Source organism: Penicillium verrucosum, assembly GCF_028828655.1.
Source record: "Penicillium verrucosum strain IBT 35672 chromosome Unknown utg000001l_segment0_segment0, whole genome shotgun sequence".
Lineage (NCBI taxonomy): Eukaryota > Fungi > Ascomycota > Eurotiomycetes > Eurotiales > Aspergillaceae > Penicillium > Penicillium verrucosum.
Window position 1 is genome coordinate 14,784,136 of NW_026643210.1, and position 27,042 is coordinate 14,811,177.

The window sequence follows — 27,042 nt, forward strand, 5'->3', positions numbered from 1 at the left end:
GGCCAAGATCAGGTTTGCCGGTGTGATTTTTCTGGAGTTTTCTGGGCAAATTCGACCAACAACGTGGATATTAGGTAACCTAGGGATTTGTAGTTGGATCTGTAGTTTAACTATACTACATTGAGCTATCTTTTTACAAATTTGATATATTTTTTTCCCCAGTGAGTCAGACCTGTTTTCGGCGAACTCCTACTGTCACAGATCAGGCGGGGTGGCGGGGCATCGTTGCAGCCTTGATGCCTTGATGCCTTGATGTCGTGGTGCCTTTCTGCCTTAATTCAATTAAAGCCTCAGGCAGTAAGGGTTAGGGCAAGGGCTTCAATATATCCCCATGCTTTTCGCATTATACATTGTCATTATACATTGTCGTCTCCTCACTCGGGGTTAGTTCTCGCCGCCATTCCTTTCCTGAATGGTCCCCGCAATTGGAAACATCCCCACCAACGTGCCAATACGTAGTACTAACAATCGTGAATGTTGTCACCCCTGAGAGATGCAGACTGGGGCCAGGCTGATCGCCGCTCTACCCCAAAAGCCAAAAGCACAGCATAACATATGATAGCTGCCAAGTTGTTGCCAGCTTTCAACTACAGTATAAGGGTCAAGATTGAGCAAATCAAAGATGTCAACACCCCTGACGTTAAAGCGACCCACTCGATCAGCTACTAGTCCCAGCGAAAACCTTTCTGGAATAGCACCGATATTCAAAAATGGAATCAGGAAATAAGAAGTGATGTAGGTGATTGGGATGAAACAGCGAATTCAACCATAAAGATAGATTGGTTAATTTGGCTTGAAATACACCCAAACAACCCTCCTAGTACCTAAGTACAGAGTAAAACCCTACTCGAACAAATCCAAAGAAAACACCGATGATAGAACCCCGATAAAAGACTCAGGCATATCTATGCAGATGTGATAAAAATCCAGGGTATTCACGATAACACCAAGTCATTATGCATCGCAAAAGAGAGAGAGAAAGAGATCAAAAAAGGCACGTAGAAGACATCAATAGAAGTGAAAAATAAAAAGAAAGAAACAAGCAGGGATGAAAACGTTAGAAAGCAAAAACAGGTCAGATCAAATCAGAGCCGATAACCAGAATACTAAAGCTGAAGATGCATCTTCAGCAGTGAGGACTCCAGTTGTCATTAAAAAGCTCAGTGATTTAACTCAAACAACCCTTCCGCCATCCCGAATCCACTCTCTCAATCGTCCAAGATCGAGGATACATTCCCGATGCAGCTCACAGGCAACGTCCCAATGCTTCCGCACCTGGATATCCTCCTCAATACCACGGAGATAAGCGCTGAAGCCGCCCTTGCTACTACCGGGGATGAGGAATTCATCAACGTGATAATCATCTAGATTCTTCTTTGTCGTGCCGTTGATACTGTCGTCGTCTGTGCCGTTTATTTTGAGACGGGTAGAGTCTCCAACGGCACTGATCCAGCCCGGCGCGAGACCGGTTTCGTTCGCTTCTTGGCGCGCATTGAAATGCGTAAGCATGCGGCCGTTGAACGCGTTCCATTCGTGCATGTACGTGCCCATTGCTGATACATACCAGTTCCATTTTTCCCGGGGGAGGACGAGATGCTTAGAGGTTGGGGCCAGCAGGACTGGTTTCGGGGCCCAGGGTCGTTTGGGTGGGTTTGGGAGTTGGAGTACGCGGGGGCGGATATCGTTTCTGGTCGTTCTTTGCTGTTTGGCTTGAGATTCGAAGGGGAGAGTGGTGTGGAAGTCTTCTAAGTTCTCGATGCCTCCGCCGGTTGTGTTGGTAAATGGTGCGGTGTTGCGAAGATTATCGAGGTTGAATAAAGGGGTACGGGGGTCTGCGCTCGGAGGCTTGGGCTTCTTGACCGGGGGTGCATCTGGTACAGCCTGAGAAGCCAAATCGGGATGGCTGCCACTGCTTGATCTTCCACCTGGGACCTTCGTCGGAATACCCGGAGGAGTAGGAAGGTCCTCGTCGAGATCCATCTCCTCAACTTCCGGTACTGCTGTCCCGGCTGGCCGAGGAGTCTGGCCATTAAGAGTTTCTTTGGCTTCCTCAGCTTCAGTAGCAACACTTGCTGGCTGCGGAGCGCTCCGCAGCTTGGTACCTGCTCTGGGCTGTTTCTTTGGACTACGCGGTGCGGCATTTGCCGCTTGTTTGGCTTTCTCGATCTCTGGTACCGTCCACGAGAGATTTCGAAGCTGCTCAGACCATGAATCTGCAGAAAACTTTGCCTGTGCAAAGGGAGTTGGTGGTTGTTGTGGTGACTGCGAAGTTTGGTGTAGAGGAGTAGGGCCGAAGGGATTTGGAATCGGCGATCCGGTCGAGGATGCCTGTGTCGGTCCATTTCGGACGTTGGCACGCCCCCGATTCTGCGAGACAGGTGATCTCGGAAGTGACTCCTTGCTTGGCGATGCAGAGCTCATGAAATCGAACTGGCCCAAGTGGTCCCGCCAATCATCTGCAGAAAACTTCTTGTGCAAGTCACTTGTGCTGCTGCGTCCATACGCGGCAGACTGGGGCCTTTGCGCATTGTTTGCCGGGTCGGTGCTAATACGGGTGCCTGTCAGATAAGGCGAAACAACTTGATGGTAGGGAAATCGAACATACTTGACGGAAGAGGAAGAACCCGATGGGTTGGTCTGCTGGTCTGATCGGTACGAGCTTTTTGGGAAAGCAGCGCTATCTGAGGTGTGTCCTTTGGGGCCGTCCTTGTCAGCAGGGATAGGTGGATTAAGGGGGGATCTTGAAAAATCGAGGGAGGTACGTAGCTACCATCGGGTAGCTCGACGGCTCGAAGCCCATTCTCGAAGAAGAAGGAAGTGAAGTCCATACCATTTCCGGGGCTTGCTGTTCCTGGGTTGTAGAAGTCGGCAAACTTTTGATGCGGCCCGAGTCGACTCTTTGGCACAGCCTTCGGTTTGGGCCGAGTCTCTTCCCCTTCACTCGAGCTGGTAGAGTCATAGTTATTGGTATTCCGCCTGGGCGAGGGGCTGGCGCTACGGTATCTCCCAGATCGGCCAGAGGCAGGGCTGGATTTACTTGTATGCGCGTTTTGATGAGAAGAACCTGAGGGGGTACGCATAGTTGCGGAACGTCCTAGTCCTGTGCTTGAAAAGAAAGTCTTCTCACCCTTGCCTGCTTGTGCGTAGCTTCTACTGGGTCGTTCGAACTCCGGGGTGTATGAATGGCGAGATTTGGGTTGAGGCGGCTCGGGTGATGCTGGTTTCTTCGCAGTTGGGGGCACAGCAGGCTTGAAGTATTGGCTGCTCATCCGTTCAGCCCGGTTATTGCTATAGGCGGAGGTGTTGCGGGCCATCGGTTCATCTCCTCCGGCTGCACCTGGCGCAAAGCCCTGCTTCTTCTTGAAAGACTGTGCGTTGGAATGGGAGTTGTGGGCCTCAAAGGCAGACTTGGGCCGGGTAGATTGCGCAGAAGTTCCAAAGGGATACCGCTGTGCTCCAGGACCTGGGACACCACCAGCGGCACGGCCAGTTGCAGGATCGAAGCCCTGCCACCCAGGTGCCTGACCTCCTCTCATATTATTAAAACCATGGAATGCATCAGCCCTTGTTTGCGCATTGTCCTGTTGTTTGAATTGTTGCGGACCGGCACGCGCATGAGACGCGTATCGTCGAGCGCCAGCCGATGGGGTATTCGGGGTCGCCTTTGTGTACTGTGAATTTGCAGACGCCGATGTTGGCGCAGGGCGAGGAGGATAGGTGGGGGGTTGTGTTTTGCGTTGGGTATTTGGCTTCGGCGGTCCGTAGTACTTGCCATAGCCTGCGCGTAAACGATCGGTGTCGTATTTCAGTCGTTGCGAGGGGTCACTGAGGATCTCATTGGCGGCCTGGATGGCCTGAAATTTGGCGTTGAACTCGACTTCTCGTCCTGGGTTCCTGTCTGGGTGGTACTTGAGTGCTTTCCCTCTCAGTTAGCAATGGCTCCAATTATCAATTTATGACACAGCTTTTGCAAAGCTCACCTAATTTCCTAAACTGCTTTTTGATGTCTTCAGCCTCCGCACTGGGCTGGAGCCCGAGGTCCGCATAGTAATCCTTGCGCACGTCGGATTTCACCATTTTGTTCGTGGGTTTCCGGCGAACTTATGCAATTGTAATAAGTTCGAATCGCATAATCGGTGTTCAAGTAAATGATCGGCGGTCTCACGCATGTCCAGTCAGAGAACGTCGGCGAAGAGTCAGGCAAAAAGCACGAGGGCAGGGCCTTTTGAACAGGACCAGGCAAGCAGAACAATGCAATGCTAGCAAACTCAAAGTCTCACTCGTCAAAGGTTGCAAAAAGTTGTAAGAGTGGGTTCAGTTCAGAGGGGGGAAGAAAGGAAGGGTAGAGTCTCCTTGTATGCTCCGCGGTCTCGGTTGGCCGCAGGGTCCACTCCAAAAGCGCTCAGAGCTTTGCGAGAAACAGTTCGGAATTTAGTCACGGGGTTTGCGGGAGATTGGAGGTGTTTTAGAGTGAGAACAGGGAAAAGCGAAGCGGGGGGATGATGAGGGCAGGCAGAAGTGACTTGAATAGAAAATCGGAGATCGGAGTGGGCACCTGATGTCGAGATCAGGCAGTTGGGTCCAAGCGCAGATCGGAGTGAAGCAGCCAACAGGGCTACAGAGTTGTCTTTTGTGCGGTGACTGCCACGATCAAATGAGTGGAGAGCATAGAATTAGTATGTTGGGTTGAAAAAAAAAAAAAATTCAAGGCGGGAGAGTTGTTTGTTTTGATGCGGTTGCTGCCCGAGGCAATCAATATATCAACATATCAATGCAAGGTAACTACAACATATGTTAGTTAACTATACTATACTAACTATACAATTCTTAATGCTATTGTTAACCCTGGAATTAAGAGTCCAGTACTCCGTATCGTTCTCTAGAATCGTGCTGCATATTCACCTGGTCGTGGACTACACCTCCTGAGACCATGGGTTAGTTGAACGATAATTTTAATAATTTTACACACGCCTACTCTCTTTCAAGGGGATTTTTCTACATGGAACGGTCAAGGAAGATACTTTTTTTCTGGTAGCTATATCCTAGTTCTTTTTAGGCTTTTTTTTCCCATGGTAAAGCATATCGATCTCCAGCATCATTTGTTCTTCGTCTTTCGATCACCAGCCGTCATCTACCTCGGGATGAGTCGGTTCAGATCACGTCGAAGGAGTTTGCTCAGGCTCAATGGAGGCAAGTTGAGGCAAGGGAGTTGATGTTTCCTGGCGGAGCGGCGCTTCTGATGGGATTCGTTTGCCTTTTGTATACCATCACTCCGAGTAGGCAGGAGGTCTGGGAACGACTCAGCTAGTGGTTCCGGCATGGTGTGCACTAGTCTGTTGGGCTTGGCAAAATCATATATATATATATATATCATCAATGCTCTGAGGAATGGGGAACTGGCAAAAGGGTCCTCGTGCATCAGTTTACGGTTATAAAGGACGTACAAGGCATAGCGACCATGCCATGCCATGCACTATATATATCGGAACCTGGACAATCTGAACGTAATGCTCAGATATAATGGTCTTTTGGCCTAGTTTGTAACTCACCAGTCCAGGGGCAGGTTGTAACAGACCGCGACTGAATGCAACGTTCAGTCTTTGGAAATGCCGCATAAAACCTAGGCTCATCGTCCGAACCATATCAAAGACCACAACGTCGGACTCGCTTCCTTGGAAGGTCTCAATCTTTTGCACATTTATCAGATGCCAGTCGATCGATGGGTGATTGCTCTGGCGCCGATCAGCTTCCTCGATGTACGACCGCCATTGGGCATCATAGCCTGTTAAGATGACGATGTTCTGCAGAGGGATTTCAAGACTTTCGTGGATATATTTATAAATGCGAGATCAATGCCGTGGTGCAATGAACGTTGTTGGCGTATGAGCTTTGCACTTGCCTCTCCTCGCCATGGTGGGCGAGGAATACAACATTCGAATTGATGTTGTATTCTTGCATATATATATATTGCTTGTTGTGATCGGAATGTGAATTGAATTTGAAGACAATTGGCAGATCTCTTGGCCGCTAGTTTAGGGGTGACTGTTGAAAACAAATTGAAATTAGCGTATATGTTTCAAAAAGGCCGTGATAAAAGGGGGTGAGGTAATACCAATGACAGTGCCGGTGGCATACTTAGTCGCCCGTAGAAGTCTCATCTCAGTTGCTTGTTGTAAAAGATCGTATTGACCAGTTTATGGATATGCCCGGTCAATCGACGCTGTAGGTTAAGCTGACCTACTCCAAGGCGGTCGATGTGATAGCAAAGGACGGGGAGCAAGTCAGTCTCTCTGATCATAGTGGTCAACGGCCACGAATGATGGATGATAGAGAAAAAGAGGGAAAGAAGAGGGAAAGAGGGTTGGGGAAAAGAGAAAGAAAGAAGATGGAGAAGGGGAGGGAGGAGGGACCTTAAATATGGGAAAACAAAGAGTGATGGGCCCTAGGCAGTGAACTTGAAAAACATAGGCAATAACAGAATTGAAGTAACGAGAAAAGAAAAGGTGAGAATGGTTCCGGCTGTTGTTAACCAGCGGAGCAACAGCTATAAAAGGCTGTGAGGTGAGGAAGGGTTATGAGGAGGTGAGAAAAGAAAAGAGGAAAGGTGCTGGAAGTGAGAGAGAACTTATAGGACCATTGAACCATGCTAATTTCAATTTGTATAGTAGCATATTGTATTGAATATATAGTATACAACTACACACTCTATTCAATTCAGACTCAATTCAGATTCACTTCAGTAATTCAGATTCAATTCAGATTCAATTCATTCTCACCATTCTTATCATTCTTATTTCACATGGTAGGTAATAGACACTTTCCAAGGTTACTAATAAACACGAATACCTACCTAGGTAGATTTCACCAATAATGATCGCACGGACTTTTACATTTTCGATCATCCTGTCGACGAGGCCGTACCTATAGGTAGTTCGACTATGCCAAAGCGGTGAAATATAACGTTATCATTTGAACGCGACTACTGCTTTTCATCATCTCATCATTCATCATCTCCACACAAGGCTTCAACTTTGCACCTTCTCGTCACACAAACACCCTACACAACCTCACAATATTCTCATCCTATCCATCAATTTCCACGAATCTACATATTGACTTGCAGTGACTCGGTGACTCACCGAACATCGCCATGGGGGATCCTAGAATACCTTGCTATGAAAATGAAGCCGGGAAGGAAGGTGCGATGGCAACATCCGAACTACCTCGTGATTTCCTCGAACCTGATTCCTCCATGAATCTTCAATCCTTAGGATCTGACTTTCATATTCCTGACGAAGCTAAGCGTTTGACTCGCCCAACAAAGAAGCAAATAACCAGGAATATTGAGGAGATCGCAAGGGAGATCGATATGAATCTAGAGACAAGTCAATATCTTTTAATCATTAACCCGAGCGATACCCTACGTACCTACTTTCTGAACAGTAGGGTCGGCGGGGTACGACTCACTATCGACGATCACAACATCCTACTTAGGATTATGCCTGGCAACCAGCACAAAAGTGTGCTTAGCAAATTTGCTACGCGCTTCCCAGACGCAATGACGACTGCGGGTTTGCCGGCTCAGAATCGTCGTTGGAGGCCTACTGGCGGTTCACTAAGACGAGGGGCCTACTGCGGAAAGGAACCAGATTTCAGTATGGCCCCAGTTCCGCATATCCTCTCTACATCTGTTAGCATTTGGCCATCCCTTGTCATCGAAGTTGGGATGTCTCAATCGCACTCTTCTCTCAAAAGAGATGCTCAATGGTGGTTCGAAAACTCTTCCCACAACACTCGATTGGTTCTGTTATTCAATATCCACAAGGACCCATTTTGGGTAGATGTTGAACTGTGGATGGCGCCTACCGGTACTCGACCAGGCCTACCTACACGCCAGAACGCCATTCCCGACTCAGACCATCCCGGAGAGTTCATTCCGCGTGAAGAACTGGGACCTTTATCGGTTACACAGGCAGTACGAGTCACAGATGGTGCGGTCTCACAAGTCAAGGGCCAGGGCCTAGATATCAGTCTAGACTACGAGCTGCTTATGCGGGAGGGCCGACCAACTGGACAAGAAGATATCGTCATTACAGAAGAGATGCTACAGTGGATTTGCGAAGAAGTCCCGTCAAGCAGCGGCTGAGGTTTTGCCCTGCTTTCACCCAGCGGACAGTACCAACGCATTGATTGATACTGGATATGAAGTTACATGCTTGCTGATGGGTTTTCGCGTCGGACTAATGGATGGGATCGCAACCATTTTCTTGCTTTCGCCCGGCGGACAGCACCAACACATTGATTGATACTGGACATGAGGTTACATGCTTGCTGATGGGTTTTCGCGTCGGACTAATGGATGGGATCGCAACCATTTTCTTGCTTTCGCCCGGCGGACAGTACCAACACATTGATTGATACGGGATATGAAGTTATGTGCTTGCTGATGGGTTTTCGCGTCGGACTAATGGATGGGATCGCAACTATTTTGCTAATCGCTTTTTTAATGTATTATTAACGAATTTCATTTCAATTATTGTTCTATTGCAGTGGTGATAACTCACCCTTTTCTAACGAGGTGTTCGCTAGGCGATGGTACAATATATGTTTTAGACTCCTAGGTAGCGTCCCACTTACATATAACGTCCCTAATATCATCTTCCAAGGTCCTAATAGACGGAATTACTAGTCCCACGTCGACATCGATAGAGGCCGCCTCAGCAGCCAACTATTCTGGTGCATGTATAATACCCAAGGTATTGTAAATATGTAGAATAACTCTAGTTTGATTGTGCCAGGTTCATAATGGCATACCATCCGACACCATTTGCAAAGTAGCAATAGCAATGCATCTATCTCTTTCCGAGGCATCATATCATCGTGAATCTTTCACAAAGCTATTCTCTCACCACCAGAAATTCACGCTGATACCAGCCCTCAATCCACGCACATAGTGCCACCACCCAACAGGAATGTAGAGACACTCGCCTTCCTTGAGAACCGTCTCCACATAATCGGCATCCATGAACCCAGGCCACATCTCTTCCCATTGCTCATACTCAATAGGGGAAGTCTCGATAGCAGCCAGGTCAACCTTGGAGGTGTTCGACATGTCAATCTGTCTGCGAGTCGTTGGCCGAGCCCCGGATACAGGGTCTGGCTCTGCTGTCTCATCAATCGACGTGACCCATTCTTGGCCCCGTGGATGGATTTGAGAGTCAGGCGTATGTGGCGAGTACAGCCTGACGTACTTGGTGCCCACGACCTGCGCGAGGATGTTGTGATGGGGGTCATGGTGGAGAGGGGAGATCGTACACGCGGGTCCGATCCAGGTGTTGATAATGGGATCGCTAGGGATTCCCATAAGCGAGCCTGCATCTGAGTCGTGTTCGGCTATGTCATGCTCACCTGGTGCTGTTTCCGACTGGGGGCCATGCGATGTTTCAGAGACCCCTGCTTGAAGTTTTGCCTCGCGCTCTCGCTTTTTCTTCTCATACACTGGTGTGCCAGGGTCTGGGCCCGGCGGGGTGATATAGCAGTAGTCCGGTACACTGATATCGTTGCGGAAGGCGGGGATTTGAGTAAGTAGATCGTGTTGTGCCATGTATGCTGTCTCTCCATCGAGGTTAGTGACCTGGGGTTGGTTTTCTGTCGGCCCAGTCGGGGCTAGTTTCCCTTGCCATATGTACTTGTCCACAAAGTCTTTGAACGGCATAATCTTCTGTCCCCAGTCCTCGTCGGTATACGACCTTCCCACCTCAATGGGGACCAATCTGCGACCCCCAAATGTGCGATCCAACCAGTAGTTCCACGAAGACCATGGACGCGTGGAAATGGCTGGCCAGTGTTCCATTGCATCTGTTATCACCAGCGGAGTGCGAATGTTTTGAATGTGGTTTTCGATGGAATCGAATGACGGTGCGGATAAACGAAGGATCGGATGATCCAGGTGGGGGTTACGGATGGCATTTGGAGGGAAGAGAGGAGGCGAGAATTTCCTGCGTTTTGCAGTAGGGTATTCCGGACTACCAATGTCGTCATATTCGAATTTTGAGGATTCTGTAGCTGCCTGCAGCGTGGACAACAAGGATTGAACCAGCTTCTCGCGGAGAGGGGCTCCAGACATGATCAAGACGCTATCAAGGATCGCCACGACGTCTGGTAGCCATGGGGCGTCGGAGGAGAGCCTCGGCTCAGCTGCATCCTTTGTGTCATGAATGAGCTGTGAGACATCTAAGTGCTGGGTTTCAAATCTGGCTTTGGAGGTCAGACCGCATTTCGTGATGATGATGACGCAGGCCTTGACGATAGACGCGTCGGTGTAGAGTCGATGCCAGCAGATGTGCACATCCTTGAATGGGAAGGTGTGTAGTTTCAAGTTGGCAAGCTCAAGTGCTTTCTCAGTATCGTTGAAGAGAAGATCTTGGAGGCGAGGGTTGTCGCATTGGAGAATGGGGTCATCAAAGCTCGGCTCCGCGATAACGGACAACGCGTCACTCAGGACCGATGAAAGAGTCATGACTGATGGGCAAAGCCAAGGCGAAGAAGGTAAAAAAGAAATGAAAGAAAGAGGTGACGCTACAAACTATCCATAAAATAATCCCAACATGTCCACAAGGTATGATGTTTGGGGAAATTCTCCAACCGCGTCTACGGGCGACTAAGTGAGCCACCCGACACATAAATTCTTCCTTCTTTAACTACCCTCTACAATACATTAGAATACAATTCAATTCTCAATTCAGGTTCAATTCAGATTTAATTCAAGTTCAGTTCAGACTAAGATAGTAAGATAGTAAGATATCAAGAGTTAAGATTTAGAGTTAGGAGTATAAAGAGCCCGGTTTTAAAAATTAAGTATTCATTTATAAAAATACTATATGAAGTACTACGCTAATTGTATAGTTAACTATAGATTCAACATGGTAGGATCTAAATTATTGCCTGGCAATATGGGTGTCCCATATCCTGAACCTTCATTTTGGCAATCAAATAGAAAGGAACACCCATATAATCTAATATGTTAGAGCTAGGTTATCTAGATAGAGTAAAACCAATGCCAGACATATTTGAGAGCTGTATATGTAGATTGCAGGGGTATGGAAGGTATATTGGTGTTTATTATATAGTACACTTTGTTCATGATCAAGGGAGTTTTCTAGTATACATGCTTCATTCGAGAAGGTCAATCACCAATTTGGGAATTCGAGACACACCTTCGCCTCTTTTGGCACTGACCGGAACAACACACACTTTCTCCTTCCAAGCCCTTTCATGACCCGATGGGTGTTCAATCGAGCCATTCTGGACACCAGACAAGTACTCCTGCAGAGCTCGGAATTGGTCTTGTGTATTTTCCAGGTCTGCCTTGGTTGCCACAACAAACCAAGGCTTCAAATGTAAGGGTGTCATTGCCAGGGGAGGCAGGGAGCCATCGGGGTTGGTATTCAATATCGGGGCAGGTTCTTGGCCCAGTGCCTGTCGTCGATGGCCATCATCCGCATTTTCAGTGAATGGGTTCCATTCAATGATGTCGTCTTCCTCGGTAGAGTCAGGATCTGCATCGCGCATTCGCTCGTACTCTCCAAGTTCGTGCCATAGTTTCTGGAGTTCCTGCACAGGATCGGCGAGACTGAGATCAACCACAAAGGCCAAAATTCCGGCTCGGTCGATGTGTCGAAGGAACCCGAGACCAAGTCCTCGGTCGAGATGTGCGCCTTCAACCAGACCCGGAATGTCCGCAATAGTAAAGTGTGTGCGACGGACCTTCGACTCAACAAGAGGGCGACCCTTCATGTCGTCGGTGATGACAGTGCCAATACTAGGAGAAAGTGTAGTAAACTCCCAGTTTCCAATGCGGGTCCGACTGTTGGTCAACGAGCGCAGAAGTGTACTCTTGCCGGCGTTGGGTTTCCCAACCAATCCGACATCTGCAAGAAGCTTAAGCTCGAAGTCCAGCTCTAGCATCATTCCACCTTCGCCTCGGCTTGCGAATTTTGGCCGTCCCATCACGCGTGTGGAGAAATGCGGGTTCCCCAGCCCGCCAATACCACCGGCAGCCAGAAGCATGGGTTTATCCATGGGCTTTGAAAGGTCCAACCAGATCGGTGACTTGGGCTCCATGGCTGCTATATTCTGTCGTCGCGGGTATGATTTCGGGAACTGCACCATAAGGAAATCAGATGGCTTTGCGGCGGGGTGTAGCACCCAGCGATCGTGCTGGATAGGATTGAACTCCGCCTCTTCCGTGTCTTGAAGTCCTTCTTCGCCTTCAACTTCAGGATCATCTGGATCCCTCCAAACCTCTTTCTCCTCTTTAGCAAGATATGACGCTTCTTCCGCCGCCTTGATGCGGGCCCACTCCACCTCGACCGGATCATAACGGCTCACCTCTCGCACCACGGTGCCGACAGGTACCTGAAGGAGGACGTCATCGCCTCGTTTTCCACCCTTGCTTTTACCTTGTCCATTTCGGCCCCTGCTAGCTCTGACAATGCCTCTGCGAGCCAGCTTGTGCAGACTGGTCAAGCCCTCGACGGTCTGGATGTAGATACCACCTCCACTGCCACCATCACCGCCGTTCGGGGGTCCCTCTTCAACGTATTTCTCGCGCAGGTAGGCGACACAACCATGCCCACCAGATCCAGCATGTATTTTCACCCGGCATTTATCTTGAAAAATGAACCGTGAATAATCCTCCGGAGAAGGATCCAAATGCGACAGATCTGGTGTTACCTCGTCAGGTACGGCGTTTTTGCTAGGCTGAGGTGGTGCTTCAGGGCTAGCATTGGTGCTCTGAAATCGGCTCCGTGTGATGCATGGTTTTTGGAGGTTTTGTAGGAATAATCGGCTGCAACGGGCTCGTCTTGGAAGGAACGGTCGTACGGGAAGGGAAAAATAGACTCGTGGATGCGCCATGGTGTGTGATTGGCGGCTATCTCTCGCTCATTCTGCAAATGCAGCTAATTCAACTTTTGAGATAATCCAGTTAGGATTGAATCTCCATAGGGCGCAGTTATCCTGGTCTTCAGTGAATTGTCGACAGACTGAGTTATGACTTCAGTGGATTTCTCAAGGCCCTGATAAGATCACATGGTGATAAGTGTGATAAACATGATAAGCCATTTATAGTATCTCCATTGAGTGCAGAATATTTGCCTATAGTATAGATGTCCCTTGCAAATTTCCTAATCCAACCTGTGTCCATTTTGCCACTAAAGGTTTCACGCAGAAAATCCCCTTTACAAAGTGCACTTCTTACCACATTTACATACATTTAAAAAGACGGTTAGGAAGATATCTAAAAGGTATACCTAAAAAAGAACAATCAGAAAAGATACGACAAGGCTGCATAACTGGGCCGGTCAAACATTCTTGTATCCATAAATGGCATATGTAAGTGTCATGCAGCACAAACCTGACTTGATATTCCGAAGGATTCGCCGAGGACAAACAAGCCGATCAAGGCAATGTACAACCCTGCATCTTACCATTTTCTCATTTCACCGGATCCCTACATTGGAATTTTACATATGCGAGCCGTTGGGTTTCCACATCTGATCCGTAGGGTCACAACAGCTACCCGTGTTGCATCTGCATGTTCCCGCTGTGACTTCCCGATCCCGTGACTAAGTGACCAATGAACATATGCGGACTCTACTTGAGTGGAATAGCTCATTTCAATCTAGTCTGATTGCGACTCGACTCTTTGTCTAGCTTTCACTAATTTATTGTTGAGTTGCTGACATGCAGTAAGGAGACAGAAAAACGGTGTGCTGCCTTTGTTTGGTTTAATACGGTATTGTTGTTTGCTTTTTCGACCTGCCGAGTCCTGAACATCCTTTTCTTGGATTTTGATGCTACATGTATGTATATGTAGTACTGGGCCGTAAAGGGCAATATCAAAACAGGCAACATAAGTCGGTGAAGAACCTCGGGAATCACCAATATGCATACGTGGATCTCTAGCATAACTATTACTCGGGGACTAGTTGCAGCATCCAGGTCAACATCAGTTCCACCAGCAATGTGCGGAGTTTCTCCAACAGCATCAATACGGTCGTTAAAATCGACGTCCTCGGCCACGGCCAGCACATCGTCTGCCAGCCTCGTGTTTATCTCGTCTATATCAAAATCGATCACGAGGCTTTCAAGATCGCCACCAAAGCCTGCTTCGGCGAGATGGATACTGAGCGATTCACGTTCCACATGACCTACACTGTTGCTCAGGCAAACGTCAACTAAGTCATCATGCAGAAGAACCAAGAGAAACTAGACACGATATCCAGCGAGCCCTCCCACAAGACAATCTCAACAAGCCCCAACAATCTTGCTGGGATTCTGGAAGGAGCCTGGTATTTCTCAGGAAATTGTGTGTGATCACCTCTAAGCCACAAATTACGGGTTCTGTGTCTCTCTTATTGTCGAAAGTTGCCGGCGACCAGCTGATCGATGAACCATGTCTTACCGAAAAGCAAATGGAAGCAAGTAATTTGAATTTTATGTTTACAAGCGTACCCCATTTCAAAAAGTAGCAGAGCCAAGACGTATTAGAACGTAATGTTGTCCGTAGTATTGTCCGTAGTATGGTCCCAAGCCGGTTATGGAGTTTAGAGCTACCAAAGGGGAAATGTCTTATCAATGGGGTTCGTATTAGGAAAGCGACAAACAAAAAATATCGTCATGATAACTTAGGCTTTGCCATCACTGGCCTTCTCCAGAACAGTCTTCCATTCAAGCTCGTCGGGGTCATCTGCATGAATCGATGCTTTGGTATCGAGGAATCTCCGCACTTGTTCTTTCGTACTAGCATATATCATTCGAACCTAGAATCACCAGATTGGCAAGAATCCAAAAGAAAGGGATCATCAAATGGTGGCATACCTTGGTTGATGTTTCTCTGGGAACCCAGGTGATGAAAACGATTTTGCTTCTATAGCATGTCAGATATTAACCCAAAGCCGAAATTCAATGACGATAACTCTACCTTTTCCCCTCTAACCCAAGGTCATATTCAACATCATAGACTGCATAACGAGGAGCAGGATTCCCTCCAGTGTCAACTGCGGAGACCAGCTTTCGGCGAAAGTCCTCGTAGTCTTGTTCGGGCGAACTCTCTTCTACAATAACGGCATTGTAGTCATCCGTAATTTTGTAAATGATGAATCTGGGCTTTTTTGAACTCTTTTGCGACCCAAGCTCCCTAAAGGCAGTGATGCAGTAATCTGCAATGGAGACCCTATATCATATCATGGTTTAGAAATTGTATCCTTTCAAACCTTGGTGGATTTAAAAGACATATCCATACCCTGATGGAAGCTAAATAAACATCTATCAGTTAGAAAATCGGAGGTTGGTTGCTCGTACAAGGCCACGAACCGACATGTTTCAAGCTGAAGCGGAATTGATAGATTCACTGAAGATGATCATCAAGAGACTTGGTGGGTAGGATCGAGCTCAATTTAAAGCACCATGTTAAGTTGCTGCCTTTGAAGGCATACTTATACAAGGATAAGGCCGCGTGTCCGAGACTTATTTTCCCATCAGTCTTCGTATATCAAGGTAAAACATGGACGGCTGACCTTCGATATAGGCTACAGGGAGATTTAGATGACCCTGAGAATCAAAGCTGGAATAAAGTGGTGTGCTCGGGCTTTTGGGTCTGCGGGGAAACGTGCCTGCCTCGTATTGTAGCTATCTAGGTATAGATAGTTATAGATGATACGAAACAAGTTACCGTCAGCACTTCATCTTCTCTCGGTCCTGTATTTGATTAGGCTGAACATCCACACAATGGTCGATTTTTGCTGGAATATGCGAAGCCATAACCGAATCGCCCTCAACTTGGATTAACTCGCGTCATATCGCCAAAGTCTATCATCTTATGGATGGTCGCCATAAGCCTATATTCGTTGACTGGGATCTATTTGGCTCGACTCATCTCACAATTACCAGCTGGGTGGGCCTAGACTTCTACGGAATTGGTTTTGGTGCGAGGCTGGGGAGGCCGGGGGTTGTGGGAGTCCCCTATATGGAGGCGAATGGCGTTGGTCTTGTTCTTCCGCGGAAAGAATCAGTGAATGGGGGAAGGCATGGTCATGCTGGGCAGGGACGATATGGATATTCTGGATCAAGTCTGGTATTTGTGATAATTGTGCATATAAAGCAAGAATCATCTGAAACCCGACATTAGCATCTGAGCACCAAACAACCAAACAATAAACAATATAATCCTTATCCTTCTTGACCTCCAACCCCCAGAAACGTTTTCAGGGACATCATCTTTTGTTGGGGTTTTTTTCCCGTGATTTAAGGCAGTTGTCACATTTGTAATTATTCATTTTTGTCCTAGAAGTTATGCAAAATAATTTGATTTCGTTGTAAGAACACGAGATACATGGACATACATATCTTTATGCGCAATGCCAGTTTACGACAGTAGAGTACGACATGGTTAGAGACTACGGCAAGGATATAGGCATCCAAGCTTACCTGGCGGATGATTTGGAATTTGAGATTTGGAATTGAAGTCAGTCCAGTGCATCTGGATAAGATTACACCTTCGTAGTATAAACTAATGGCATATATGGAGCAAGGCGTGTAGTGGATGTATCATCCAGGACGGCATTATGGGAGGTTGATTGGTCCACTGGCCCTAGCTCTCATGTCAAATCCATCATAGACAGGAATCTGTGATCCGCTGTCACATCTAGGGCTTACATGCCAGGAAGGCGATCACATCTTGGCTCCGGGCGGCAAGCAAAAGTACTAGATAGGTGAAGTCTGTTGTACTTTTGCTGAGAGGTTTAGTACTCGAAGATTATGCGGGTCTTATATGGAGTACTTTGTACCTGGGCTCTATCTGGAGATGATCAGTGGCGGATGATCAGTGGCGGATGATCAGTGGCGGATGATCAGTGGCGAAACTTTAGAGTTCGCCAGTAAACTTTCCGGATGTAGGTGTTCATGCATACAGTCTGGCTGCTGGGACTAAGGGTTGATATGGTATTGGATAATCTATGGAATTGACTTTTAGTAGGAACTCTGCATATTAATTAATGATATGTACTCCGTACCCCGTTATGTATGGAGAAATTGCTTTATAGGCTTGACACCATCTGGATATCATTCTGCGGTTTGCGTCCGTTTATTTGTATAATATCTGTCCGGAGTAATACCGTCTTTATTGAAGCAACTGAACATTCGAAGCATAAAAGTCCCAGCTCATCGTCAACAATAAAGGCCGTGCAAGGGGCCAACTAATTCTTTGTTTTAGCTACTTGCAAAATAATGGTATGGAGCTTATAGCAAACAGGAGTTATTGCTTGAGGTGCAATAAACACTTTTGGCACTTAGGTTTATTTAAACAGAAAGATTGAATTAAGTAAAAGTTCAGCTAAGGACGAGAAGATGTTGTTTAACTAGTTCTTGGTTAGCTTCCAGGGTTATCAATGTGTTGACGGTGCGAGGTTCACCTGGGTGCAATCTCCAAACACAAGATATGTTGTAGAACATAGCAAGCGTTATAATCGACGAATCATCAGACAAACAACCTTGACATTTCCGATGATCACTGAATCTCAATTTTTAGTTAGATTCGTACCACCACAGAATCCCACCGACTACAAGAAGTAGGACTACACGTGACTGCTATGAAACCAGCATTCTTCGGTGTCTAGACCGCTGCAGGGGAATCAATCTGGATCACATCAGAGAGTTCAGAGTAGGGACGAAGTAAGGTGACAAAGTACATAACTATAGCAATTGTACGTATCCAGCTGAGAGACCAAAAGTCCGCGGAACTCGGCTGCCGGTACCTTGCGGGGGGGCAAAATAAATTGATAATAAATAAAAAGCCAGAAAAAAAAGTCCCATCGAAAACAAAGAAAAACAGAGTAAAGGTTTCAAAGGAACAAGAATGTTCACATGATCACAAGTAGAATCGATAGTGTGAAAATCCTTGCGAAAGACGAGATTTGATTCGTGTCCACTCGCGGAACTTTTGTATTGTACCCGTCACCGCGGCACCGGATCCCTACCTTCCGCTTGCCACAGGTGGGGATAAGGGCGATCGTTCCTGTTGGTCACAGAAATAGAAAAGATAAAAGAGATCCAACTGTAAAATGATACTCCGTACGGAGTATAATACCACACAGCATTCTTTACCTTAGCCCCTCTTTGGGAGAAATCTCGGGAGACACTAATGTACTCCATATATCCTTAACTTAGTACCGTGGAACTGAACTTGTAATTCCATGGTTTGGCTGGCGGGGACCCCGAGAAAAAAGGCCAATTTAAAAATTTTATTGGTTCGCGGAGATCCCGCTCAGCTGCCGGACCAGCGCCAGATTTCAGCTTTTCTCGGAACACAACTATGGAGTAAAAGAGACACGCAAGGCAGCTAGTCTCTAAAGCCAGCTGGGTCCGGATCTTGACTGTCAAAAATTGTACGGAGTACATCGTATGCATTATGCATGAGTACTTTTACTTTGCTTCGGATACGCTTTGCCGATTCTACAAAAGTACACCTGTCACTTGCTCCATGCAAGCTCCAAGTAGTCTCAAAAACGAACCTTTATAACTTCAATCTTTCTCCAATCCTCCGGGATCTAATACAAAGCCATAGAATCTAGATCGGTAATTGTAAATGTGGCGCTTTTACAATGTCGAATGATGATCAGTCCAAACAATAAGATTGAACAATTTAGCTATCCATGGATGTACAATGGAGTCTGTCGTATGTTGTCTGTATGCACTCTCTAGCGCTGCTAAGTAAGGACCCACGTCTAGTATCAAGAGTAGCAAAAGTCCGACATGGATACTATGATTTTTGATTAGCGATCCCCCAAAAGAGACAGGCGAATACATTGTGTAACCGATCGCAAGCACATTCAGCGCAAGCTTCCAGATCGGAAGCAAAGGGAGGAATGAATTGTATTGACACTTGGCATAGAAATTAACCTCAAACTTTGCTGTCTTGATCGATCGGGGGAACTGCAGTGAAGCTAGGAGTTCCCATCTAAAGCATATACTCCGTACTCTGTACACATCGCAAGGACGACCGGTGGGGCTTTTTTGAGATAGCAAAAAATGAAGCCTGATTCTAATGAAAAATTAGGAAAAGAAACCTGCATTTATCCGAATCAAGCGGGATCGCGATCGCAATGGGCCTGAAAACAATGGAATCAGAGTGATATGCAATGTAACTATATTGTACATCACTGACATTGATGTATGTAGTTATGTACGAATTTTGTACAACCATCGAGAGGGGCAAGTTCGTTTGAGCCCTTGTTTTCGCCCCAAATTAATGTATATACCCCTTTTTCCTTGTTCCAATTGATTTCGATGTCATGGAAGATCTAGATTTTGAGTGACGGGAATTCGGCCCATGGGAGTCACCCCGAAAAGTTGATACATCACACAGAATTTTCTTCCCGTCAACCATCCGGCACAGAAAGGGAGGCCGCACCAAAAAAATTCTAAGCACCCTAGTCTCTGGGGCAATTTTGCCCGAGGTCTCTGCCTAATTTAGAATTTAGATAGGTCCAAAAGAAAGCTTTCCTATATGCCAGGAAGCATTTTCCGCTTGGCTTGGAATCATTTTCGTCCTTTTGATTGCTGAGGGGCAATCGGTGCCACGCCTCAGCAATTCGGGATCTTGCGACTGTCAAACCCGACAATATGGTGCGGCAGCTACGGTTCTGTGTGGATCGTGGACCCTTGTGTCTGGATTGGGATGGGTTAGCGTTGTCTGAAAAAAGAAATAAAATACAATCCACTCGTCTATCCGAAAACGCGGCTGTATCCTTAGGGGCATCGTATCTTGCCAAGTGAGTCAGGTTCATGGTAGTCGGATCTGTGGGCCGTCAAGCCCCTTTGATCATCGGTGGTGCTGTGGCGGTATTTATAGCGGGAATGTAGGATCTGGGCGTTGTGGCTACGCGATAGACGAGGCGGAAACAGTGTGTTATGGAAGCTGAACCTGCCCCCCTTGCTATTGGCCTCGATCGGGAAGTGTGTTGAGGGGTATTATTCCCACGTGATTCAATATCTTGCTCACTGTTGGAATGAAGGAAATATCAAGGGCATCATAAGGAATGTGGTAGAAGTTGGGTTGGTATATGATCGCATATGAGATTAAGCACGAATTAAGCCGATCGAACTAGTATATACCCAACGCAGTGACCAAGCAGCGCACGGTGAGATCTCCCGGGGTCGGAAGATCCAGCGAAACCTATCTAGGGCGTTATCAAGGGCATCATCATGAATAAGTCGGTGTCATGAGGTATGACTTCCATCTGTACGGCGTTTGTTTACTTGTAACGCGCTTCACCGTCTTTTGCAACGTTCTTGAATTTTGGGCAATAATAACCGCGGAGGTCTGGATATGTATCGATATGGGCTACATGCGCAATGTCGGTCCAAATCGCAATGGCCATCGAAAATCCTCGACGATCATAGTCGGACAGCGTACTCCGTACCGGCGGTGCAGACGCAAATCACGGGGGCTGTGAGGACAATACCCATGTAGGGCTTGCAGTCTACCGAATCACTCGCGGGATGCCAGGGACGAGGGGGAATTTGAGGCAAGACGTCAAAGGATCTTCTGCAGCAGATTAACCAACATGAATGCAGCCAAGAGACACACCGCTTGACACCGGTTATTTATCAGACCAAGGTTGTTGATGCGGACAGGGAGGGTTCACCTCCTGTTGTATATTTCCCCTCTCATTCCAAATTGGCGAGAATCGGAAGAATAATCTGAGCAAGGGTATACTCTCTACCCCACCATACATGGATGATTCGGTTGGCTGCAGGGTAGAAAAATGGAAGCTCACTCACATGATCTCGGTCCCGATTTGAATCGCAATATGTATGAAACAAAGAGAAAGGTAACCTATAATTCCCGGCCGTTGGGTCGCAATCCTTCTTCCGAACAGTCCGAATGGATATCAAGGTAGACACGACTGTCGCTGACGGAGCTACGGCAGTGCACAGTCGCGTGATGCATGGCATGGAGAGATGACGGGCTTTGTTTCCTGAACAACAGTCACCGCTACATCCGCGTCAAAACACGTCGGGCTCTTTTACTGTTGGGTTGCGACTCGCGTATCGGACATCTCAACGATTGTCATTGTTCAAGCGCTCCTACCTCCCTTGTAACCAATGATCTCCCTCGATAAGAATGCATGCATTGCGATCGACGTATTTGGGTATTTCATGCATAGAAGGATTTGTCAAACACTCTGTCAGACCATAGGAGCTTGTATATTTACACATTGTCAGCTGGGCACGGTCACTCTACTATCTAATCGAGTACGGAGTAACATTTTATTTTATTTACTTATTCAAGGAAAGTAACATCATGATCTGGCATCTTGTATGACTGGTTGTAAAAACCAAAAAAAAAAAAGGTCAAGGGGAATTTTGCAGGTTGCAGGAGCCCCAGTCGTGTTTACAATGTCTTGCTCACACCGTTCCTTGACTTTCCTCCTTTGGCATATCCTAATTACTAGACACACCCCTAAGAGGCTCAAGCCGCTAACTCATACTTTAGTATGACGTTCTCTTTATTTTTTGTTTGTTTTTTTGTTTGTTTTTTGTTGTTTTCTTTTTCTCATGACTTCTCACCGGCTTTTTACCCACTCCCTCGCGTGGCCCCAGACAACTTTTCTGTCGTACAGGAGAATAAACCTAGCGCATCTCTTTTTTTTTTTCTCCTACGGAGTACTCCGTATATAAGGTACATACAGAGTACTTCCTACATACAGAGTACATATGTAGACATTGTGTCGAATACAAATAATGGTCCCACTTATTCCCAGCCCCTTGGTTCTCATGCAGTCCCTTCTTGTTGGGTCGGCACTTTACCGACTTTTGGATTGATTCATAGATTCCACTTGCATTTTAAAGATCAAAAGTAATAAAAAAAAAAGAGTACATATGGAGTATAGAATATGGAGAGCAAGAATGTAGTTCGAGCGGAATTACGGTTCAGTTATCCACCTAACCTTCGCCACAATGGCTGGTGTCTTTTAGGACGGTTATAAAAAGGGGGGAAAGGGGCGGCATTGTCTTCCCCTGTCGCCGATCGACACCTAACGGCCAATAGATGGGGCTCGGGAGTGTCGGTGAATTTTTGACAAGCTCAGCTGATTCCCCGAAGTCTTCTCGAAGGTCTCAAAAATCAATAAAAATCCACATTATACGGAGTAATAGTGCCTAGAGAGTAGTATACTTTACTAGTACGGTGTGTATTCTACCTTGACAAGATGATCATCAGATCCCCGACGGTTTCGATCGCTTCTCTTTTCTATACCGGGTCAACTCCGGTTCCATCTGTACCGGGATGGCGGGATTAACGAGAAACGCTTTGAATTTTGGGTTCTGGGGGAGTGGAAAACGGCTTTTTGTGACATTCAACAATGAGACAATAGACGGGATGGCGCTCAATATTGCGTAGAGTTTCCCTTTGAGATGGTGCCTCGTACACCGCATCTTGTTCTAGTTATATATCCTAAACATGGTTCACCTATATTTCGACCCAATCAGCTGGTTCCCAACTTATTAGAAAAGTACGGAATCTCCTGATCATCCCGGCCATCTGGGAAGAGTGGATAACCTGTTAGGTTTCCCTTTCCGTTGAGTGGAGAGTATGACGATATGATGTTTGGTCTTAGTTACAGAGTACGAAGTACACAGTTGTAGAGACGGGAAAGGAGAAGGAAAAAAAATTAAAATTTTAAAATTAAAATTAAATCGATTTTAATTACCTCTTCAATTCTGACATTTTTTTTGGTCTACGGGGTAGGTTGATACTAGTATATAGGTCTCGGGGAGGCGCAGAGATACCGCGGAGCTATAAGGCGAGATCTATCATCTCACTAATTTGCACTAAAACCACATCTCTGGGAACAAAAAAAATATCGATCTTCCTTACCTTACGCCATACGGGTGAAGTATCATTTAGCGCCTCCTTCTAGGAGACTAAGGGTAGGCCTAATGCCGTTCCCCGGGGGCCCGGTGCTTAGGACCGTGGGTCTCGAGGAAATCATTTTGGTATCAGTCTTTTTTTTATTTTTTATTTTTTATTTTTATTTTTTGAATTCTTTTTCTTGTTGGATCTGGGGGATGGATCTGTCGAATCAAAGATGGTACTTAAACTTTCTTTTTTAATTAGGTATTTATTATATTTCTGTGCTAGTGTTACAATTCAATATCCGATCTGATTGATCCCCGTTAGAACATGTTCTCTTTTTTTTCCCCTGTAATATTTCCTATAATCCCATGTTCCCATGTTCCCTATTTCCTATTTCTATTTCCTATTTCCTATATGTTCCCGTGTAAAAGGTAAATCCATATAAAATACATCCAATTCACTCAAAATACGTTCAATCCTATTATATCGTATATTATATTGTATATCCAAAAAAGGATGACGATGTACCGAGTTCTTCCCATTGGTTCCACCCCCTTTCCTTGCCTCCGGGGCTTTCTTCCGCTTCCCCCTACTCTTCTTAATGGAAATGTCAGATTTCGACCTCCGATCCACATATACAATAAAGGGTTTTAATATTTGATTTAATTGAAAATAAAAAAAAATATAGAAAATAATAATAATAAAAAATATAATATAATTACAATTACAATAATAAAGAAAATCTGACCCACTTCGTTCGTCTTTATCCTGATCCAATGTTTGCCAACCGCATCCTGTACAGCTGTAACCGAAATGTTTAGTTGTGATGCTGAACGGTTGACATTTTAGTTCTTTGGCGCCTGATCATTTCTATAGACCTATCCACTATCAAAACTTCTTATTATAATAGCTTCCCCTTTCCCATGGTTTTTTTTTTCTTTCTTTTCCTTGGACTTTCTTCTATCTACTTTGAACCATCTTTACTCTTGGGTTTTATAGATCCTTTCCTTCTTCAGAACCTCCAATTCTCTTCTATAAATTCTCCGGACTCCCTTGCAGCTGTCTCATACGCAATCTTCCACCCTACCTTATCGGATCTTGATAGACATTTCCAACCGCAGGGGGAGCAATGCTGAAGCCCTAAAATCAAAAGACGCTGCTCCTTGCTCCAATTACACTATTACACATTCTCTCCCTTTTACACAGGACTCTGGGGAAATTAAGGAAACAAAAGCACCTTTTATCGGGTACTTTGTTCTTACTCTTATTTTTTTTTCTTTTCTGAGCTATACAATCTAAAAGGGAAGCGGGGTGTCTTGAAGCCTCTCTGTGAAATCCCTTTTTTTGTCTGCTTCCAGCTCTTTTCGACCTTCGACTTATTCTCTCTCAACTTCACAATGTTTCAACGACCAGCCTGTTTACAGGGCCGACGCTCCCGCAATGGTTCTGATGATGACTTCTCGACATTCCCAATTCGGCAACTATTCGTGTTAGGTAAGTTGTGGTACTTTTGTTCTGCGAACTATGAAAAACAAAACCAAGAAAAAGATATGGTAGTCGCAAGATGCGTCGCAAACCATGTCTATACGATCTATGAGTGATCTTGATTGCTGACGAATGTGATGCAGCACTCGTTCGAATCTGTGAACCAATTGCTTTCATGTCAATTTTCCCATACGTGTACCACATGGTCGAATCATTCCATGTGACGGATAACGACCGCCAAATCGCCCTATACGCCGGCATGGTCACCTCCTCATTCACCTTTGCTGAATTCTCCGCGGGCATGTTCTGGGGTCGTATGAGTGACCGGATTGGTCGTAAGCCAGTTCTCATCATGGGCCTCGTGGGCACGGCCATCAGCATGGTGGTATTCGGATTTGCGCCCAACCTAGCCACGGCGATGATTGCGCGCGCGCTGGGCGGCATGTTGAACGGCAATATTGGGGTCCTTCAGACGACAGTTGCGGAAATCGTCACGAAGAAAGAGCATCAGCCACGAGCTTATTCGATTATGCCTTTCGTGTGGTGTCTGGGATCGATCATTGGACCGGCTATGGGCGGCGCTTTGGCCCAGCCCTGCGACAACTACCCGGCCCTTTTCGCGCGCAGCACGCTGTGGGATAAATTCCCGTTCCTGCTGCCCAACCTCGTTTGCATCACCGTACTGGTTTGCGGTATCGTGGTCGGTTTCCTGTTTTTGGAGGAGACGCACCCGGAGAAGAAGCATCGTCGTGATCCTGGTCTCGAACTCGGCCACTGGTTGGTCAACCTGTGCTGTGGCTCACGCGTGCAGCTTCCCGATCATTCCGACGTGGACGTCAAGGAAAAGTATTTTGATGCACCGCCTGGATACGAAACTGCCGAATCATCGCCTTGCCTACGTCCCGTTGATGACAGCGCCTCGGCTGATTGTGACTTGGAGGGGCAGAAGAGCCCCGCGCCCAAGGCCTTTACCCGACAAGTCATCCTCGCGATCGTTGCTTACGGCATTCTTGCATAGTGAGTTGGCTCTCCTTTTTTTCCCCGCTCTTCAACGCCACACCCTTCTACCCGAATCGAATACAAATTAAACAATTTACTGACGTGCATTGCCCTCTTTCAGCCACAGTGTCTCCTTTGATCAGCTGATGCCAGTCTTACTGAGCACCCCAAGATCCGATGACGATGTAGTGTTACCCCTCAAGTTTACCGGCGGCCTGGGAATGGCCACGAAGACCATCGGATTTATGCTCGCCGTGCAAGGCGTGTACTCCATGATCGCCCAACTGTGGCTGTTCCCATTTGTCGTCAAGCACTTTGGTACTCTACGCACCTTCCGCTTTGTTTTGCTTGTATGGCCCCCTCTCTACCTGGCTGTACCCTACCTCGTCCTTCTTCCGGCCAAGCTCCAAACGCTCGCTGTCTATGTGTCCTTGATCAGCAAGATCACCTTCCATGTCATCGCTTTCCCTGCCACCGCCATCCTTTTGGCCAACGCCGCCCCATCTTCCAAGGTGCTGGGCTCTATTAACGGTGTTGCCGCCTCTACTGCCAGTCTCAGCCGTGCCTTTGGTCCGACCATCACTGGTCTTCTCCACTCCAAGGGTCTCAATAGTGGATACTCCGTGCTGGCCTGGTGGGCCTGCGGTCTTGTCTGCCTAATCGGCGCTATCCAAAGTTTCTGGATGGAGGAATCCCCGGAGCCTGAGCGCTTCAAAATTCGTCAGTCTGAGGTCAGCGAGTCTGAGATGAAGCGTGAAGCTCTATCGGACTTTGGCAATCACGATCAGGACTCTGACGAATTGGCAGAGGAAGAGCAGCGGTTGCTTTCTTTGCGCTCTAGTGTCGATCATGACTTCGACGTTTCGCAACTTAACTTGAACACCGTCGACGACTTCTCCAAGACCGAAAGCGATGTCACCCACGATACCAATGTCTAAAGCTGTGAAGCTTGCCTTTTCTTTTTTTTACAGCATCACCTTTTATTTTTCTCCCCATCCTTCTGGAAAGGCATCTTCATTTCAGCGCTGAGGCGCAACGCGATTCCTTTTTTTCCCCCTTTTCTTTTTCTTTTCTTTTCATTTTTCATCTTTTCCCGTCATCATGATACCTCATTTTGCTATTTCATTCTCATAACTTTTGTTTGAGACCGGGAAACGGCGCAATTATAGATGGTTGCATTGCATATGCACAAGCATAAAATTTGGGTCTCTTTCTTGTTATCTTGGAGCATCAACAGGTTATATTATGGCTATATTCATGTGCATCTGGGAGGCTATTGTGTTTTTTTCTCTTTTCTCTTTTCTCTTTTTTTTTTTTTTTTTGATCCTCGCTTTCGATCTGAGTTCTCTCAAAGATCTTGTCTTTGTCGGTTAGAGTATCTCGTTACAGACTTGCTCAATATTAACGGCCGTCATCTCTATCAACGTTGATCACCTTGTAGCCTTGTAGTGTCCTAGCTTGTTTCACTCCTACTACAACATACAGGCCACGCATAATGTTTCCCGACGGTGCCCGGTTACGAAATTATTCCTTCACATTGGCAAGTTCATATGGACAGGTGCATTTTTCATGAGTTTCTTCTTGTTCTTCATATGCCCAATGCCTTAATTCGTATATCTGACAGCGGGGAGCGGGGG

At 46.6% G+C, this 27,042-nt stretch overlaps 8 protein-coding genes across 8 annotated transcripts; 3 read left to right on the plus strand and 5 right to left on the minus strand.

The window, feature by feature from the left end:
* Window positions 1–1,173: 1,173 nt before the first annotated feature.
* N7516_005457 (uncharacterized protein) lies at window positions 1,174–4,077 on the minus strand (the record flags this gene model as incomplete). Its single annotated transcript, XM_057218177.1, has 4 exons — window positions 1,174–2,545; window positions 2,606–2,693; window positions 2,831–3,916; window positions 3,981–4,077. The coding sequence occupies 4 exons, from the start codon at window positions 4,075–4,077 to the stop codon at window positions 1,174–1,176; spliced, it is 2,643 nt and encodes an 880-aa protein (XP_057080060.1).
* Window positions 4,078–5,131: 1,054 nt separating this feature from the next.
* On the minus strand, window positions 5,132–5,320 carry N7516_005458 (uncharacterized protein; the record flags this gene model as incomplete). The annotated part of the gene is made up of 1 exon (XM_057218178.1): window positions 5,132–5,320. The coding sequence occupies one exon, from the start codon at window positions 5,318–5,320 to the stop codon at window positions 5,132–5,134; it is 189 nt and encodes a 62-aa protein (XP_057080061.1).
* A 1,830-nt stretch (window positions 5,321–7,150) lies between these two features.
* On the plus strand, window positions 7,151–8,146 carry N7516_005459 (uncharacterized protein; the record flags this gene model as incomplete). Its single annotated transcript, XM_057218179.1, has 1 exon — window positions 7,151–8,146. One exon carries the CDS (start codon window positions 7,151–7,153, stop codon window positions 8,144–8,146), a length of 996 nt encoding a protein of 331 aa, XP_057080062.1.
* A 759-nt stretch (window positions 8,147–8,905) lies between these two features.
* Window positions 8,906–10,519, minus strand: N7516_005460 (putative JmjC domain protein; the record flags this gene model as incomplete). Its single annotated transcript, XM_057218180.1, has 1 exon — window positions 8,906–10,519. One exon carries the CDS (start codon window positions 10,517–10,519, stop codon window positions 8,906–8,908), a length of 1,614 nt encoding a protein of 537 aa, XP_057080063.1.
* A 653-nt stretch (window positions 10,520–11,172) lies between these two features.
* Window positions 11,173–12,918, minus strand: N7516_005461 (GTP-binding protein Obg; the record flags this gene model as incomplete). Its single annotated transcript, XM_057218181.1, has 1 exon — window positions 11,173–12,918. One exon carries the CDS (start codon window positions 12,916–12,918, stop codon window positions 11,173–11,175), a length of 1,746 nt encoding a protein of 581 aa, XP_057080064.1.
* Window positions 12,919–13,948: 1,030 nt separating this feature from the next.
* N7516_005462 (uncharacterized protein) lies at window positions 13,949–14,244 on the plus strand (the record flags this gene model as incomplete). Its single annotated transcript, XM_057218182.1, has 2 exons — window positions 13,949–13,956; window positions 13,992–14,244. 2 exons carry the CDS (start codon window positions 13,949–13,951, stop codon window positions 14,242–14,244), a joined length of 261 nt encoding a protein of 86 aa, XP_057080065.1.
* A 446-nt stretch (window positions 14,245–14,690) lies between these two features.
* On the minus strand, window positions 14,691–15,384 carry N7516_005463 (actin-binding ADF family protein; the record flags this gene model as incomplete). The annotated part of the gene is made up of 5 exons (XM_057218183.1): window positions 14,691–14,825; window positions 14,884–14,932; window positions 14,987–15,238; window positions 15,308–15,318; window positions 15,379–15,384. The coding sequence occupies 5 exons, from the start codon at window positions 15,382–15,384 to the stop codon at window positions 14,691–14,693; spliced, it is 453 nt and encodes a 150-aa protein (XP_057080066.1).
* Window positions 15,385–24,318: 8,934 nt separating this feature from the next.
* Window positions 24,319–26,343, plus strand: N7516_005464 (MFS transporter; the record flags this gene model as incomplete). The annotated part of the gene is made up of 3 exons (XM_057218184.1): window positions 24,319–24,415; window positions 24,550–25,423; window positions 25,527–26,343. The coding sequence occupies 3 exons, from the start codon at window positions 24,319–24,321 to the stop codon at window positions 26,341–26,343; spliced, it is 1,788 nt and encodes a 595-aa protein (XP_057080067.1).
* Window positions 26,344–27,042: the final 699 nt, after the last annotated feature.